At 36.6% G+C, this 17,622-nt stretch overlaps 1 protein-coding gene across 2 annotated transcripts; it reads right to left on the bottom strand.

Moving 5' to 3' along the window:
- Positions 1 to 1,045: 1,045 nt before the first annotated feature.
- LOC145985977 (uncharacterized) lies at positions 1,046 to 14,691 on the bottom strand. Of its 2 annotated transcripts, none has more exons than XM_083120131.1 (6): positions 14,629 to 14,691; positions 7,446 to 7,535; positions 6,873 to 7,005; positions 3,827 to 3,938; positions 2,380 to 2,550; positions 1,046 to 1,195 (listed from the first exon to the last, which is right to left on the bottom strand). In XM_083120131.1, exons 1-6 carry the CDS (start codon positions 14,634 to 14,636, stop codon positions 1,086 to 1,088), a joined length of 624 nt encoding a protein of 207 aa, XP_082976257.1. In that variant the 5' UTR covers positions 14,637 to 14,691; the 3' UTR covers positions 1,046 to 1,085. The 2 variants fall into 2 exon arrangements, with proteins under 2 accessions (XP_082976257.1, XP_082976258.1); XM_083120132.1 differs by lacking the exon at positions 14,629 to 14,691 and adding an exon at positions 13,740 to 13,880.
- Positions 14,692 to 17,622: the final 2,931 nt, after the last annotated feature.

Genomic DNA, 17,622 nt, shown 5'->3' with positions numbered 1-17,622 from the left:
AGTCTACATCATTTGCATAGAGGGTGAATAAAATCATGCTTTCTATTTTAAAAAATAATTTTTGATGACTTTTTTTAAATAGATTTTTAAAAAAAACACGCTTAAAATTGCAGGTTTTGGCACCATACATATAGATATGTTTTTTATAGTAAAGCTGTTTCTAGTAAACGGCCCTATAAAACATTTAAAAAGTTTAATTAAAGCAAATAAAAAGAAATATAAATATACATTTTTCTGTTTCTGATACTGTATATATGAACCTACTACGGAAATGTTTGTTCACTTGTTAACAAAACTATAATAATTTCAGTAACTTTTCTTCCAGTGAAAATAAAACATTCTGGATGTATTCTTTAACTGGAACTATTTTTTAAAGTCTTTGTAGCTGAATTTTGGAAATTTTTTTAATTATAGTTTGCAAAATATCAGCTGACATGTTTATTTACAGTTTAATGATAATGACACTATTTACGGTATAATATTAGTATTTTGTATATATTTCCACATAAAATGTATCCTATTTTTGCCTATAAAAATTGTTGAATTTTTAATCAAGAGAAATTTAAGTACCTTTGCAGTTTACATATTATATTTCCTTTCGTATGAGCTTCACCCCATCAGTACATATATTTTGTTTCCTTTCTTTTCCTTTCATAGAGCCTAATAAACACCATAAAATGATTAGGAGATTGATGTACTTTCAGCAAAAGTGATTCTGATACCTACACAATCCTTATGTACATGATTTTATAAATTATTTATTTAAATTGATTTAAACCAGTGATTTTAATCTTGATTTATATCAATCCACCTTGTCTGCATATGCTAACAACTGAGTCACGCCGTTTAATTTTAGTCCTTCATTAGTTTCTTTTACGTTCCTAACAGCATATTCTAAGGCAAAATTAAAGACTTCAATACCAAAATACCCTTAATAATACGTAATTATAATAAAGCATAAAAATTAGTATTATTTCAATCGCAAAGCTGTCTATTTTTGAAATATGTGAACCCACACATTACAATAAACTATAAATATCAGGCCAAGTCCTTTATTTCCCAAAATGATTTAATAAACACGCACATCAACTTTTGTGAAACAATTTTTCTTCCATGACAATTTGTGCGACTTTGCATAAGACGTCCTCATATTCGCTTTCCTTGGTCTTCAAATGTTCAGGGCACTGAATCACAGCTGCAATATAGAAAGTTTCATCAATTTCGCAGCTATTTGTCAATAAACTTTAACTAACTTGGCAGTGCAATTACTTTTGAATGTTTATCTTTCTCTCTAACACAAAGGCCTAGAGTTTGTATGGCGTAACCATATTTTCTCCAGTTCTTTGGTGTTGTGTCTTAGTTCCTTCTTTGGTAGAGTTAGTAGCTTTGCTGTTATGTTGGTGGGTTCCTGATTTTGTCGCTTGTTTTGATTTGGTTGGTATCGGAGTGCCTGTATTGCTACACGAGTCCAAGTTGCATTTTGGGGGCTCTTGGTTGTTAAGAATAGATTACACGTATTTTCATTCATGTGCCCACTAAGATCACAAAGAATCCAGTAACTTCATTTTCTAAAGCTTTGTAATATTTTTCAACATTTCTTGCTCACTTTGCAATATAACATAACAGTAAATACACAAATGTATTTGTATTTTTGTTATTTAATATCGCATTTCTGCCACTTTTGGCTAATTGCGAAGATGAGGATGAGTGATGATATGATGAAACTCATGAAGGGACGCTCAGAGAAACACAGCCATGCCCAGGTCGGGATTCGAACCCGGGACGACATTACTATAGTCTGACACCACTCATCTGTCCGATATATGTATGCAAATTGCGTATGTGTCGAGAATTAAAACAGGAACGTGGGACTAAAATGTATTTGTATTTAAAATAAGTATTAGTAAATAATAATAATAATAATTTTAACAGATAGTTTTAACGCAAAAGATTACATCATTACTTGTTTGGAAAGAGACTATTAATATAATCGATGTTTGACAATTTATATTTAATATTGGAATATTTTCATTCGATAAATTTGCATGTACACCGGGTTCTATTCACGGTGGGTGGGAGCACATTGTACACATGTTCGGATCCCACTTTATACAGGAGGTTCAGTCCCGATTAGCTCTTCTGAGCTTAATGTGAACTAAAAACTTACTTTCCCTTTAAATAACTCCAAATTTTCCACAAAGCTTAGCTTAAATTATCATATTAGTGCCAAATTTCATTTTACACCCCCTCCCTCCCCAAAATATTCTTACGTCACCCATGTTGTCTGCAAGGCAGAGTATAATAAGTTTTCCATTTCTCCATTTTAGAATATCTAAGACGACTTAAAAGTGTAAATCGCCCCAACAATTTGGTTCATACTTCGTTCAAAGGTATTAGGCTTCTCCTGTGTAATTTTTATCGCGTTCAAATCAATCGGGCAGACATCGCCTGGCCAACGGTATGAAGCCCTGTTGACAGTTGGAGGAAGGGAGTAAGACAACGGCAGGTTCAACGTCTTCGCTTTGGTGTCCAGTCGTGCGCGCAATTCATCTGTAACAAAAGAACAATATAAATTTAGAAGTTGTGATTGAGAATGTAATAAGTGTTGGGTTAATAAAAGAACATCTACAGTTTATTCCGAGAAGTTTATTGTGCTTCTCACTCGGACGAACACAAGTGCTAAAAAAAAATATTCGAGAACCAAAACAGTTGAACATCGATAGTGTAGCCTCGCACAGACTACAACCCATGTAGTATATCAACTCTTGAACTCTCGTTTATACACTTTATATGTTTATTGACAAAAACATCCTACAATAAGACCTGTCTTAATGTATGGACGTGAGTCATGGACAAACAAGAAATGGAGCTGTGCATGAAGATCTATGGGCCTGTGTATGGAAATGAAGTGTGGACGATAAGATACAATAAAGAACTAACTATACCAACTTCATCGAGATACAGCGATAGTGAAGGAAATTCAATTAGAACGACAAAAATGATTTAGTTATATCTACAGAATGACAAATGGTTAGCATAGCATTTCCCTGATTTCAAGCATTAATTGCACAAAAAGTGCGCTAGGTAGAGACATGTAATTAATTAGAAATGGCACAAAACTCAAAAAGTGTTATGTTAGGCACAGACATGTGCTTTCGACTTTGTGCTCACCTGGTACAACATGAACAAAACTTCCATTCACAAGTACGAAAGGACAAATAACTAGAAGAGTGAGAAGACCACCAGTGAGATGGATAGATACTGTGGAGGAACGCCTGAACCTGAACTCCTTTGCAGTCAAGATCTGGAGTATTTTGATCTTTGATTTGATTTAGTTTATTTTACTTCGCTTTTCTGCCACTTTTGGCTAATCGCGAAAAGAGCTGGAGGAGAAAGGCAAAGGGAAGAGGTGGTTGGTGGATTGTAGCGCCGAGGAGAAGAGGATCTAAAATGTAGTGCATCCGTTTGTAATGAATGTACAGTCGGCGGCAAAATTATTTTAGTCAAATTGTGCATCCCCACGCTCCTGCACCTTGTTTTATACAGTATTATCAAGCAAATTGTCCATCATTATGTTCATTTACTTTGTCTTTTTACAATTCGAGCTTCATGAATTGAAACAAGAAATCAAAGAAGGAGTTGACAAGCTCTTTTGTTTGTGTGTTTTGGGGGGATGTTCAAACGTGTATGCATTTTAAAACACTGCTTTAGAAAAATTTGAGTGCTCCGATAGATAATTTACAAACAATTCAAAAGAGGTAAAGATACAACAGGTATGTAAATAAGTCTCAACTAACCAGGAAACGAAAAAGTAATATTTACTCACCACTCATAGGATGGTCGTACTGGTAGCTAGTTTTCCTTGCATCTTCCAGCTGTCTCTTTACAACTTCTATTGGAGGCACTCCGTGTGTTACATATGGCCGTTTTTCGTTCAGCTGTAATTTTAAAAAAATACATATTATTAAAATTGCTAATCATTCGGAAGCGTAAATGTGCGTGTGAATGTTGTAATTGTGCGAGTGCTAGTGTGTGTGCGTGCGTGGAAACACAGCGTGTTCTGTGGTACCACGAGAGCAAATCAAGGATGACAGTGCAAAGACAGTTCACAATATAGCATGAAGTTTTAATATTGCTACGTTTAATTCTCAAGGATGCCCCCACCACCCGCCTTGCCGGCTCGGTCGCCGGGAGCGTTGATTGTTCGCCTTTCGGACTCACCATCGCAGCTCCCGGGTTCGAATCCCGACTTGTGCATCAATTTCACTTAATGATCATCTATTCTCATCGTAGCGATTGGCCAAAAATGTCCGAAAAGCGACGTTAAATGAAGACTAAAGTTGGTAAACGCTCTAAGTGCCACAATAATTCATACACCGTTTTCCACGTTAAACTGTGAAATGTGCCATGCTTTATAATGTGGTAAACGTAAAATGTGGCTGCTAACCCTCTAAGTTGTTCACAGGGTGTGTAAAAGAGATCACTAATGTGCACGTTCTTACGGGCTTATGTGCGGAACGATGTGATTTCCCAACACTTTCGCTTTTGGCACTTACAACGTTTACCACTTTTGGTCCTCAAATAACAATAAATCAAAGCTGTCCTTCATCTTTCTATAGATGAAGTAGAGGTGTTGTTATATAAATGACTGACTGCCCTTCTTAAACTTTAAATCAACTTAAGTTATAAGAATTGCCAGACGTGCCAGACGCGCGGAACTCGAAAATTCCGCCAGTTGTCATGCACAATAAGTGAATACTAATTTAACTTGACATTGCAACAAATGAAGAAAGTGTATTTACACACTTCAGGTTTCTGTAAATCACTCCTGGAATTCCAACTGCACAATTTTCATTCCACACTGCAGATATCTCTTTACCATCACACCTTGTAGAGGAATTTGATGAAAAAATAGTATAGTGACCAGTATGGAATGGATTTTAAGGTGTAAAATTATGGTCAAAAAGGTGCGAAAAAAGGTGCTGATAAATGCTCTCTTTTTCACCACTTCTGTATGTAATGCGCGCGGACCGCATAGAAAACTGTGGTTCTGCCGAATAGATTTTGTTGAAGTTTGTGTTTTCTTTCGCGGGTTTTGCTACATTATCTTGGGAATTATTTGGGTTGCAATGATTATATTATACCATTTCATAGCTCTCGTATTGTTCTACAAAATGAGACTATATGATATCATGTAGCTGCTCAAGAAGAGTGAAAATAATTAATTTTTCTGACCAATTTTTTAACACAACATGAAAGAAAAGGAAGAAAAAGGGTGCTGAAGCATCAAAGATGAGGTGAAGAGGGGATAAATGTGCTAATCTAGAAAAAGGTGCAACTAAGTGTGTTCATTTTGCTTGATTTCATGTCCAGTGATCGGTATGAAAAGAGCTATATTTTTGGAAAGGTGCTTCACCTTAAAATGCGTTCCCTAGTGATCAGTATACGTACAGAATATACTAAACTGCACTGCAGAGTAAATAATTTTCTTCATTCTCCAAGGGGTTAAGGTGTGATCGTCTTGTGAAAATACACAAATGTCAACTTTTCTTCCATGCAGTACACCGTGGACTGTGTGTTGCAGGCTACCCAGACTCTGGCGTCTAAATTCACAGCCAATATAATCTTCTTTAGGGCTTTAAGAAGAACCCATTTTATTTATTTTTTTAAAATTTGTAATGTTTGGCAGCCTTGAGAATTAAACGTTGCAATATTAAACAAGTGTACAAATAAATCTAAATTTTAAGATTTTATTATTAGGAGCTATCAGTATGCGAATTAACGGGGGAATGCCGGGGAATTTCCCCACACAAAAAATGTTATCCCCGACAAAAAAATATTTGTATCACTGCCATGGATGTTTTTAGCCCCCTCAATGAAAATTGGATTGAAAGAATATAATATACTATTTCTTAACACAATGTAACAATACAAGTGAAAAATCATTTGTGTCTATTAATGCGCCATCATCAGTTATTCCTGCCGAAAGTATACAGCCTTTTGAATTAAAGAAGTACACCATTCTACAACTGACCAACCTCAAGGAGTCGATATTTTACAAGAATTAAAGTGTTCACAAGAAACTGTAGGTAGATTAGGTGGAGGTTAAGTTTGAACGTGGCAATAGAAATTTGATCAAGTTTTCTGTGTCGCGGACCCCGTTCACCGGGAAAGACAAGCTCTGATGCCGGGCCGCTTGCCGCCGAGTCTCGTAGCGAATGTCAGGGAATGCTCTGTAGTTTGATAACTCCTTTTGTGTATGAATTTGGGTTTTCTTAGAATGTAAATATACTGTTTCTAAATTACTTCTAAATGTTATCATAAGATTCCATGACCAAGGTTAGAAACAATGTTTTAAGGTACTTAGAACCGCAAGGCAATAGTTTAGTTAATTAACTGGTATACAAATTTGCATACCTTAGAAAACCTACCTCCCGAAATAAAAACACAAATACGCCACTGAGTGAGCCAGTGGAGTGCCCATAATTTTCGGAAGGGGATGTTGGGGTAGTTACGTATACTTCTTTCAATAGTCAGTCCTCATTTTGCCATCTTTTCCTATCTTTGACGTTCATTTTTTTAGGAATACTAAACCAAAGGGAGGAGTCGGAGGACGGGTTATGACCGCCACCAACCCCCCAATTTCATGGACACGCCACTGGAGTGGACATCCCCCCCAAAGCAAAAAGCTTAGTTCGCACAGTGGAAGCTATTAATACAAGGCATTTCTGGTGGTTTGAACCCCAACCAAACGTCTTCTGATGAATGGGAAGGAACATTAAACACTTTCAGAATTCGAATCCGGATCTCGGACAAACACGCTAACTACTCAGCTACTGAGTCTAGCTAGACAACAAAGCGTAATTACTTACACGTTTAACTACTACTTCAGGTCGTTCCTCGCCCTCTTTGATAGCTTCATCCTGACTGGCTGCAGGAACGTGTTCTTTGAAAGGCTCGCTGATTGGGTTGTCTGACTCTGGATTCGGAGGTGAAAGTGGAGGCCTAGAATTGAAAGAATTGGAAAATGTTGAGAACTGACACAAACACATTTATATTTGCATTTTTATTGTTATTATTTACCATTATTTTCTGTTACTTTTGGCTACTGAAAATGAATTATGATTACATGAAATTGACCTACAAAAATGACTTGATCACTGAACGTTTGTTGCCAAGATCGTGACTCGCTCACTCAACGTATCTGGCCACCAATGCGGCATTTTTCAATAGACCTTTCTGGTCTCTTCGAGTAGGGTGCTCGATTCACCATCTTTCCGCCGAAGGTTCTGAGTTCGTATTCTTGATCGACATGAGTGGCGGAGGAACTTCTTTGATTTGAAGGATACAAAGTTCAACCTATACACATACGTTTGCGTGTGTTTGAGTGTTGGAATAATTATAGCGTACTATTTGTGTGTGTATTTATTTTACAACAAACTTACTTGGCTACTTTGGCTTTTTCAGATTCCCACAAGAAATTCTGCCTGTAAGTAGTAACAAATTGGCTTCCAGGTAACATCTTCAGAATATGCCTGAAAATCAGAAAAATAAATTATCATAACAGGACATTGGTGTTTGCCTTCCTTTTGATGGTCGAATCGGTGGCAGTGAGCATGCACAAGAATCATTAAAGACATACTAATTATGTTCGTGTATGGCTGATGAGTGGTTAATGTCTTGTTAATTCAACACCGTGAGTCCGATATTTCAAAAGTGGTGCAAAATGAAGAAATTATCAATAAGTTTACTGCAACAACTTTGCAACGTCAGAGGTTATTATCATTTATGTAAAATGTTATCTCAATCAATTACAAAGTAATATAACATGTAGATGTCTATATTGTAATCATTACCTAAAGTACCGTAACATATATTGCTTTAATATGTCTGTATTATATTGTTCCGCAAATTTTGTCTGACAAAAATAATTTGAGTAAATAATTCGGGATATAGGGGGGGGTGTTATACCTTTTGGGGGCACTGCGTCATAGGCCTTTGGGGGGGGGCACCCCTAATACGATAAATTATATTTTAAACTGAATTTGGATTGGTGATTGGTGGTAAGGTTAGTAAATTAGGTTAAAATTCTCCCAAAAAGAAAATATTTTTACCTAACGTGGACATTTTGTCTGTTGCTCTCTAAAGGCGTAAAAAAGAATTAACATCCCAGCGTTTCCTGCCGGTTCGTCGTGAGGTATTCTTCCCTGCCTGCGGTGCCTGCGCCTGGTGGGTGACCTTGGTTTGTTGTACAGTCTCTGCAACGAGGAGTTGGCTTAGGCACGATGATAGGAACAACGACGTTGAACCTCGCTCCAATACTCCTTGCTGTAGAGATCAGGCCGCTGCTTCGGCGCTTCAACTTCGACCTGTACGTCTGCTCATATACTGTGAAATCTCCTTGCCATGACTCATCTCACCCAACAGGTGCCGGTGCTTGCCCCGAGTTGATAGCTTCCTGGAGACGAGGCCTGCTCGAGAAAAGGTTTATAGTTGCTTCCTTCTTTTTAACGGATCATAATGGAATTAGCTTTTTTGAAGCAATCAAGGGTAAAATTATTTGTTTACGTTCAATATATTTAATAGGAAAGCAATGAAGAAAATACTAACAAAAAGTATGAAATTTCATGGTAAAATATACGGTCGTTGTGCAACACTGCAACAATATCAGTAACCGCCCCTGGGTTTATTTACTCACCATGTAAAGTAAGTTTCAACAGTAGGGCAATATTTACTTTCATCGCTTAGAGCATGAATTAGAGCAAGCGATATAGGGGCATTCCACGAATTTTTTCATAATCCTCCGGGAAAGACTTTGTGCTCAGGTGGTTCAACATGCACAAAACTTCCATAATCACAAGTATGGAAGGACAAATAACAAGAAGAGTGAGAAGACCATCAGTGAGATGGTTTGACGTGGAGAAGGACCTGAACTCGCTTGGAGTTAAGAACTGGGGAATTTTGAGTAATTTTTATGATTAACACAAACCCGGAACGTTTCTACCTAAAAGAAATCACTGTGTGTGTGTGTGTAAAATATATGTATCCTATATAATACACACACACAAACATACATATATACAGGGTGGCTCAATAAGTCACTTAACACCCTCAGTACAAGGCCACTGCGGCATGGAATTTAAAATTGGCGATGACCAATTATTGCCTGGCCAAGGGGAAACCACATTGACGCCACCCACACGGTCGGCGGCCATCGTGATGTCCGCCATCTTGAATTCAACTTCAGAATTTTAAATGGGAAGGGGTCGTGCGACATATCAAAATGGGCTAGAATTTCACGAGAAATGCAATGGTGAAGGTTTTTTCGACGTATCTTTAACCAGTAAAAAGTTATGACTGAATTCTTGTACCAATTAGCTCCTTTTCGAGGTGTTAGAAAAATGCCTTAAAATTTGTTTAGCGCATCGGTAATGCATCGAGATCAAAGTGACGTCTAGGGAGAGAAGTTCGCATGCCATTGCACACGATTTTAATCGGATACATCCATGAAGAGCTGCTCATTATGAATTGTTGTCGCGAACAATTTACAGTGTGACGCTTCCATTGAATTAAAAGTCCTTCACAGTGACAAGGCTAATGTTTATGTTCAGAAGGAAGTTCATAAACAGAATATGTGACCCTTGTCATCTGATAACTAACTTTGGACAAAAACTGGTTCATAACGTTCCCATAAGTGTTCTGGTGTTCTTCCCTATTGAAAAACTCTGTAAAAAGTACCTTCTTCCATAAGCAAGGATGAAAAAAACTGTTTATTTAACAAATCCAAGTATCCCTAAGCATTTAAGGTTCCGTTGATGGAAAATTGACTAACCAATCGTGTTCCACACAGCACGTCACACCATTAACTTACCAACACTAACCATTCAGCTTTGATCTGTCAAAAATGGGTTATCAGATAAAAAGCATCGAATATTCTGTTTATGAACTTCCTTCTGAACATAAACATTAGCCTTGTCACTGTGAAGGACTTTTAATTCAATCGAAGCGTCACACTGTAAATTGTTCGCGACAACCATTCATAATGAGCAGCTAGCTCTTCATGGATGTATCCGATTAAAATAATGTGCAATGGCATGCGAACGTCTCTCCCTAGACGTCACTTTGATCTCGATGCATTACCGATGCGCTAAACAAATTTTAAGGCATTTTTCTAACACCTCGAAAAGGAGCTAATTGGTACAAGAATTCAGTCATAACTTTTTACTGGTTAAAGATACGTCGAAAAAACCTTCACCATTGCATTTCTCGTGAAATTCTATCCCATTTTGATATGTCGCACGACCCCCTTCCCATTTAAAATTCTGAAGTTGAATTCAAGATGGCGGACATCAAGATGGCCGCCGACCGTGTGGGTGGCGTCAATGTGGTTCCCCCTTGGCCTGGCAACGATTGGTCATCACCATTTCCATGTTGCGCGCCGCAGTGGCTTTGTACTGAGGGTGTTAAGTGACTTATTGAGCCACCCTGTATATATATATATGGGTCATTCCATGTCAAATCAGGCAGGAGTTGACCCTCATAGTCACAGACTTTGATGATATTTGGTTCACAGCTTTGTTTTGCTCCAAAACCGATATCTGTGAAAGGATTTTGCTGAAATATGATTATTACGAATTATATGAGAGTTGTTCAAAATGTAATTTTTGAGCAACATGCTCTTTTCAATTAAGTATATCTCGGGAACGAATGAAGATACAGAAGCGTTCTTGAGCTCGTTGTAAAGAGGAAAAACGGTTGCATATTATGAGATGATCAAATGTTGAAACGTAGTAAAATTTGAACACTCTGTTCAAATATTCAAATTTCAAGTTTGAACAGCTCAAAACACCCCCCAAATCGATTTTTCTCATTTTTGGATATTTTTAACTACCACCCTTCCTCTTCATACTGAGAACGTTTTATCGAGGTGTTTCTTTGATATAAGGGATAAAAATGAGATTGAAATTTGTCCTGCATCAGCAATGAACTAAGCTGCAGCGTCCCTATGATGAGACTTTTAATTTGTGTCGCGCTAAAGGATATATATACACTTACTGTTCAGGGACAGATGATATTCCACTTGATATTTGGCTTCATTCTGTGAATGTCGGGAATAATTCCGTAAAAGATGGATTTTGGTCAGTTGTTAGACCACTACTAGAAGTACAAAATCTCAAAAATTCAAGCCCTTCTCCCCTGTGCTTCCCCTCAAGCATCGGATTCACAGACTCTTAGTTACTGGCCTATATCTAAAGCCCCTATCACACGGAACTGGATATCTAGTTGGAATGCCCTAATTGGTGATGAACTGACTTTCTAGGTAGAAATCATGGCCGCCTGGCTGACTGCTTGACTGGTTTTGAGGAATAGGACATGTTCTAATTGCTACTAACTTCTTCGACTAGATTCTGTGAAACAGCCAATCAGAGCAAAGTTTGGCCATATGAAGATAATCTGTGAGTTAGCAAAGTAGCCTTTTTTGTCTGTGGTTTCCGAGTGCATACAGCACGAAAGGCTAGTTTACAATTGAAAAAGCTAAAATATTCTTCCATACGTGTATAGTAAACGTTGTAAAGTATGTATTTTATCAGCGCCGTTCTTCTCTACCTAAAACCATTTAAAACGAAGCGATATTCCTCTCGGTTGAATAGTTATCGTATTTTAAAAGTGTGAAGTGATACGTTGTTTACATCTCGCGCGGCCGCCATTATGGGAACGAAAGACTATCGACAAGTACGGTATAACAAGTACCGTGTGAGGCGAAAACTAGCAAATGGGTAGCCAGTCCAGCGCCAACTAGGGCATTCCTACTAGAAATCAAGTTCCGTGTGATAGGGACTTAAGCCGTTATTTCCTATTAAAGTTTTGATCCCCATTAGATGGACTGAAGAAAAGGTAATGTTTTGTTGTTCAACAATGCAAGTGGTTTTCATGTTATTAAGAAATCATCTTTTAAAAAAAGACAAGTCTTCCTGTACTTTTGAAAGTTTCTCCATTGTAACCTTCGAATAAATTATGCGACAGAAAATTATTTGGAATAAAAGTTATATCCTAATTTATAAGCGTTAAACTTATATAAGTTTTAATGTATTTAATGAAAGATCGCCATGAGATGTGTCCCCAAATAGAGGACACCCACCATCTTGATTACTGTCTAGCGGGTAAGTCCTTAATGATTGACGAAATGTTACACTGTCTGCTAAAAGCAAGAGACTTGGTAGTATAATTGTTATGCCATTTAAGGTATTTTCAGTCGAGGAACCAATCGCTCTGTGCGAACTGATGCCTCCGATGTTCAAAAAGGGTCCGTCGTATTATATATATATATACTCTGGTTTGATATATCTCAGGAACGGTGACAGCTATCAAGGTCTGGTTTTCTCAGAAGTGCTCCAAATAGTATAAAGTTTCACACTAAATCAATAAATCTATTTTTAAAAAATAAACGAATCTTTTGTGAAAAAATTTTCGTCGTTTTCCCCCGTTCATTTTATTTGGCTAACACAGAAGTTTTCACAATTCGCCCACATCTCGTCCCCAGGAACGCGGCTAAAAATATGGAAACAGTAACGTATAAATTAGCAATAACAGCACAGAATGAAGCCAATTATCAAGTGGAATATTATCTTTCCCTGAACAGTAAGTATATATATCCTTTAGCGCGACACAAATTAAAAGTCTCATCATAGGGACGCTGCAGCTTAGTTCATTGCTGATGCAGGACAAATTTCAATCTCATTTTTCTCCCTTATATCAAAAAACTCCTCGATAAAAAAATCCAAAAATGAGAAAAATCGATTTGGAGGGGAGTGTTTTGATCCGTTCAAACTTGAAATTTTTAATATTTGAACAGAGTGTTCAAATTTTACTACGTTTCAACATTTGATCATCTCATAATATACAACCGTTTTTCCTCTTTACAACGAGCTCAAGAAAGCTTCTGTATCTTCATTCGTTCCTGAGATATACTTAATTGAAAAGAGCATGTTGCTCAAAAATTACATTTTGAACAACCCTCATATAATTCGTAATAATCATATTTCAGCAAAATCCTTTCACAGGTATCGATTTTGGAGCAAAACAAAGCTGTGAACCAAATATCATCAAAATCTGTGATTATGAGGGTCAACTCCTGCCTGATTTGGCATGGAATGACCCATTTATATATATATTGAGTTTGAGTTGCTGTTTTAAGTCCACTTTATGCACAGTAAGGCTAATCGGGACTGGACCTACAGTTTAAAGTGGGATCCGAACCACTTGTGCCTCCACCGGGTATCGAACCCGGGACCCCTTGATTACAAGGCAAAGACGTTACCACTGCATCATTAAATGATGAGAAGGACAGGATTATTGCCTAAATATTTGAGAATCATGTAGAGATTTGAATGTAGAATGGTGACAGTTGTGGGTATTTCATTTTATTAGTATCTTGCAATGTGAACAGAAATTGACATGTCCAATATGAATCACATGTTTGTGATTTGCTGTGATATTGGACATGTCAATTCCTGTTCACATTGCAATATACTAATAAAATGAAATACCCACAACTGTCACCATTCTACATTCAAATCTCTACATGATTCTCAAAAATTTAGGCAATCATCCTGTCCTTCTCATAATTTAATTCTATCGTGGTTAGTTTTATTACAGAGCTATGCTAAAAAAAAAGAATATTGCACTACAAAATATCCACATAAATTTTACCAATATAATCCTATGAAATATTTCCCTACCTTCTGAAATTACTTTATATAAATATCTTGTTTATTTTCTATCGATGATCTCTAGACATTCACTACTGAATCAAAATGTCATGGCGAAGAAATACTTAAATTTCCTGCAGGCAGAAAATGTTTTGCTGAAGCAGGCTAACTCTGTTATTTTCATTTTATTACTATGGAAACCACTATTTTCATACTAAAGTAATGGAAATTTAAAGAAGTTTTCAAACATACATCTAACGTACATCTACTTGTAATAGTTCCTTATTTATATTTCTATGATTTATGAATAAAACATTCCCTCACTAGCATTATGCTAGCATTTCGTACAAAACAATTTTTCGCCAACACTAAAAGTTGACGTTTAGAAAATGACTCTTCTTTACGGTATATATATACGCATATTTATGTTATTATTTTGAAAAGTAACATGCATCAAGACATTGTTTGCTTTTACGTTGTTTATAAAGATATTTTGCAGATTAACTGTAACGCTATTAAGATAATAAATAATAATTGTAATAAAATATTATTACAGGAACATTTTTTGCCTCAAGTTGGGGTCAGTGGCGGCGATTAGGGGGCGAGGGAAGGCATTTGCCTCCCCCCACTTAATTTATGCCCCTGCACTATGCTGAACCTTATCTACAAAGGCAAATATACTGTCTTTGCCCTTCAGTTTTGGCACCTTGCACCACCGGATTTGGAACCCAATCGTCGCCACTGGATGTGGTGGTGTAAAAATTTGAACAAAACCGGATCAAATGTGACCATACTCTAAGGTAAAGTTAGTATCAAGTGTTATTAGCTGCTTTCCAATAACGCTGCCAAAAGTAAGGGACTCATAAGTAAATATGGTTATTTGGGATAAAAATCTAAAACTATACAAGTCCCTACTCACCCATCCATCCCACCTTCGTCGCCATAAGGTTTTAACTTGACCTAGAGTAAAAAAAATGTATAGATGCAATAAGTGACGGCATAGGCGCCGACTTCATGGGGCTTGGGGGGGCTCGAGCCCCCCAATGTTAACGATGTTGGGGCAGAGCTCTCAAATAATTTTGCTTAAGAGGATCTAATGTATTATTTTGCTTCTCTTGTAAAGTTTACTCTGAATTGTGCCACATGAACTTAACTATAGATACACATTTGAAATATTCTAGACCATCAATTTGGGGTGGCTGAGACCGCTAAACCATCAACTTTGGGGGGGCTATGGCCAGAGACAGCAAAACACATGACTAAGGGCCGGTTGCACCATCGCCACTTAATCTGCCACTTTACAAAGTGCTGGATAACGACAGGCGGGAGATTTAGGCAGCGGTGGGTTGCACCAAGCATTTTTATCCTCGGCCTTGTAAGGTGGAACTTTCTCCTGCTTGCCGTACGACCTGGCAACAGAAACTGGAGAAAGTTGTGTTTTCGATTGTGTTTTGTTTCTTTATTACGTGCTAATATCTGCTTGTCAATTCCAAATGCATGCTTTTTCAACTGAAATATGTTTAAAAAAACTAAATATTTATTGCAATAAAATGAAACAGCTGATAGAAGTAGGTAATGCATGTGTCGTACTCTCATATAATATCAAATGTATGTTATATGATACAATATAACCCGTAATCTTTCGAAGTAGTGGGAAGCTTACAAAATTTTCAATTTATTTTTCACGTACTCCAATTAACATAATGCAAAAACGAATATTCCTCGTCTTATCTTTCAGTAAGACATACGGTCACTTTTTAAAAAATATTAAACACTACTAAACAGTGACCAAAATTTTACGAAGTCGTAACAAAGGCAAGTTACATTTATTCAATTTTTAGTGCAAGGCTGACATATCTGAGTTTGTGTAAATATACGGAATGAGAAGAGCAATCTTCTATTCTGCTCTTACTAATTTATCATTAGTTTCTGTTAATAATTTATCAATCCGTAACCCCTTCTTTAGCGAATAGCGAGTATTAGTATTATCAACGTTGACCATCTTATAGGTTTCTTCTTTATTTATAATGTAGCTTTTGTGAAAGTTGGTTAACGATGCAGATGAAAATTAAATTTTTGTATTCACAACAAATTTGAATAGCACAAAAAAAATCGTTAATCAACGGTTCCATGTACAAGGAACATTTTGGGAATTACTATCATCTTAGCACAAAAGGAAGAATCAAATAGTAATGTAAAGTACCGTAGTACTGTATGTACGCATGTTTTATTCTAATTAAGAAAAAGAAGAAACTCCAGGCTGTGTATACTTTCAGATAGGTAGTTTCGTGCAACGTTATATGCTAGTGCAATGCAAGAACGTATATATTTCTTTACAAAAAACAGTAATATTCACCAGGAAAATATACATTGTACATACGTACAAGCTGTGGTCGTTTTTAGACGAGCGGATAGGGACAGTATTAGCACCTTGGGTAATACATGCTAAGAACACCAAACATGGCCTGCCTAACCTATCCACGTATGTATATAATAGCTTAAATAAACAAATTGTAATTTGCCAAACCTATTTACATGCTTATTTATGCTATTATATGCCTACGTGGATAGGTTAGGCAGGCCAGGTTTGGTGTTGTTAGCATGTATTTCCCAAGGTGCTAATGCTGCCCCTAGCCGCTCGTCTTTTTAGGCCAGTTATTTTGAAAAATCAAATACAAGATCATGTGTATTGCATATGAATGTTTAAAAAAAACAACAGGAAAAACTTTTATGCATGCACGTTTTATGCATCTTCAGGCATATAGATTCGTGCAAGGTTTATTACAATCGTGCATTTTCTTTGTATCTACGAAACGTAACACCATTCAGAAATTGTTCCTTGTATATACGTATCAACACCGTAAAGATACTGCTGTATCTGTCTCTATTATTATTTTTTTTTTGCCAGTTTTAAAGTTAAAGTACAAAATCTCGCACAATGTAATGAAAAATATGTTACTTCGCATAAAACGTTTCCTCTAAGTAGTAAATACTGAAAAAAAAACTTTGGCATTTACGTCTTATGCTCTCCCATGAATATTAGGGTAGGGTTGGTTAGGTTAGGTACAAAACCAGTAGGAAATTGTTCCTTGTACATGCATGTCAACATCGTAAGGATGCTTGTTAACAGTAAACTTTTTTTTGCCAATTTTGGAAGTTAACATATAAAATCACACATATACAATGTATACGTTTCTTAAAAGATTGGTATTACGTCTTATGTACTACTAGGTATGTAGTTTCTTGCAAGGTTATTATTGTAAATGTGTGTGTTTGTAAAAAAACACACCACTATTCGGAATTGTACCTTGTACGTACATATGTATGAACTGGACGGTAAGAGTAGCTACTGCTAAATATTATACGTGCATTCTTTGCCAGTTGTTATTCGGAAACAACATATTACTTGTTTATTTGCAATGTTACATTCACACCAATGGCGACGGAAGTGACTCTAATAATATTACACGTGTTTTAATCTTAAAGATTACAAATTACCAGGATTGCGAAAAAGCAACTGATGCATGGTGTACATTTCGTGTATTGCGTTTGGTTGAAAAAAATGTTACAGCAAACACACATTCATTTATTTGGAACGGCATTTTAATACAATTTTGCAAGCATCAAACGCATTACTTTAACCTGGTTTTATTTTCTGTACCCGCATGCACTCAAGCTCAAATCCTACATACGAAATTACAGTGAAACTGATAATGCTAATATCAATATACAACATTTTCGGAACACACACGAAAATGACCATCTAATATTCATTTCTACACATATATTTACAAACGTTGCTTTATTTATTGCCGCTCCTGGGATAATTAACAAATCCGCCTTTTTTTGCTGTTATTTGGTAATGCAAAACATGCAGCAAACTTTCGCAATTTGCAACAGCTGATCGAGACTT

This window comes from Lepisma saccharinum, chromosome 3 (genome assembly GCF_977018435.1).
Source record: "Lepisma saccharinum chromosome 3, izLepSacc3.1, whole genome shotgun sequence".
NCBI classification, from domain to species: Eukaryota; Metazoa; Arthropoda; class Insecta; order Zygentoma; family Lepismatidae; genus Lepisma; species Lepisma saccharinum.
Note: the sequence above shows the minus strand (reverse complement) of the source record. Positions and strands in the feature narration are given on the sequence as shown.

Coding starts and splice junctions, on each gene's coding strand:
- LOC145985977 (XM_083120131.1), bottom strand. Junction 3,939..6,872: donor CTGAAGTAGTAGTTAAACGT/GTAAGTAATTAC, acceptor TTAAAATTACAG/CTGAACGAAAAACGGCCATA. Junction 1,196..2,379: donor GCCTAATACCTTTGAACGAA/GTATGAACCAAA, acceptor TCTATATTGCAG/CTGTGATTCAGTGCCCTGAA.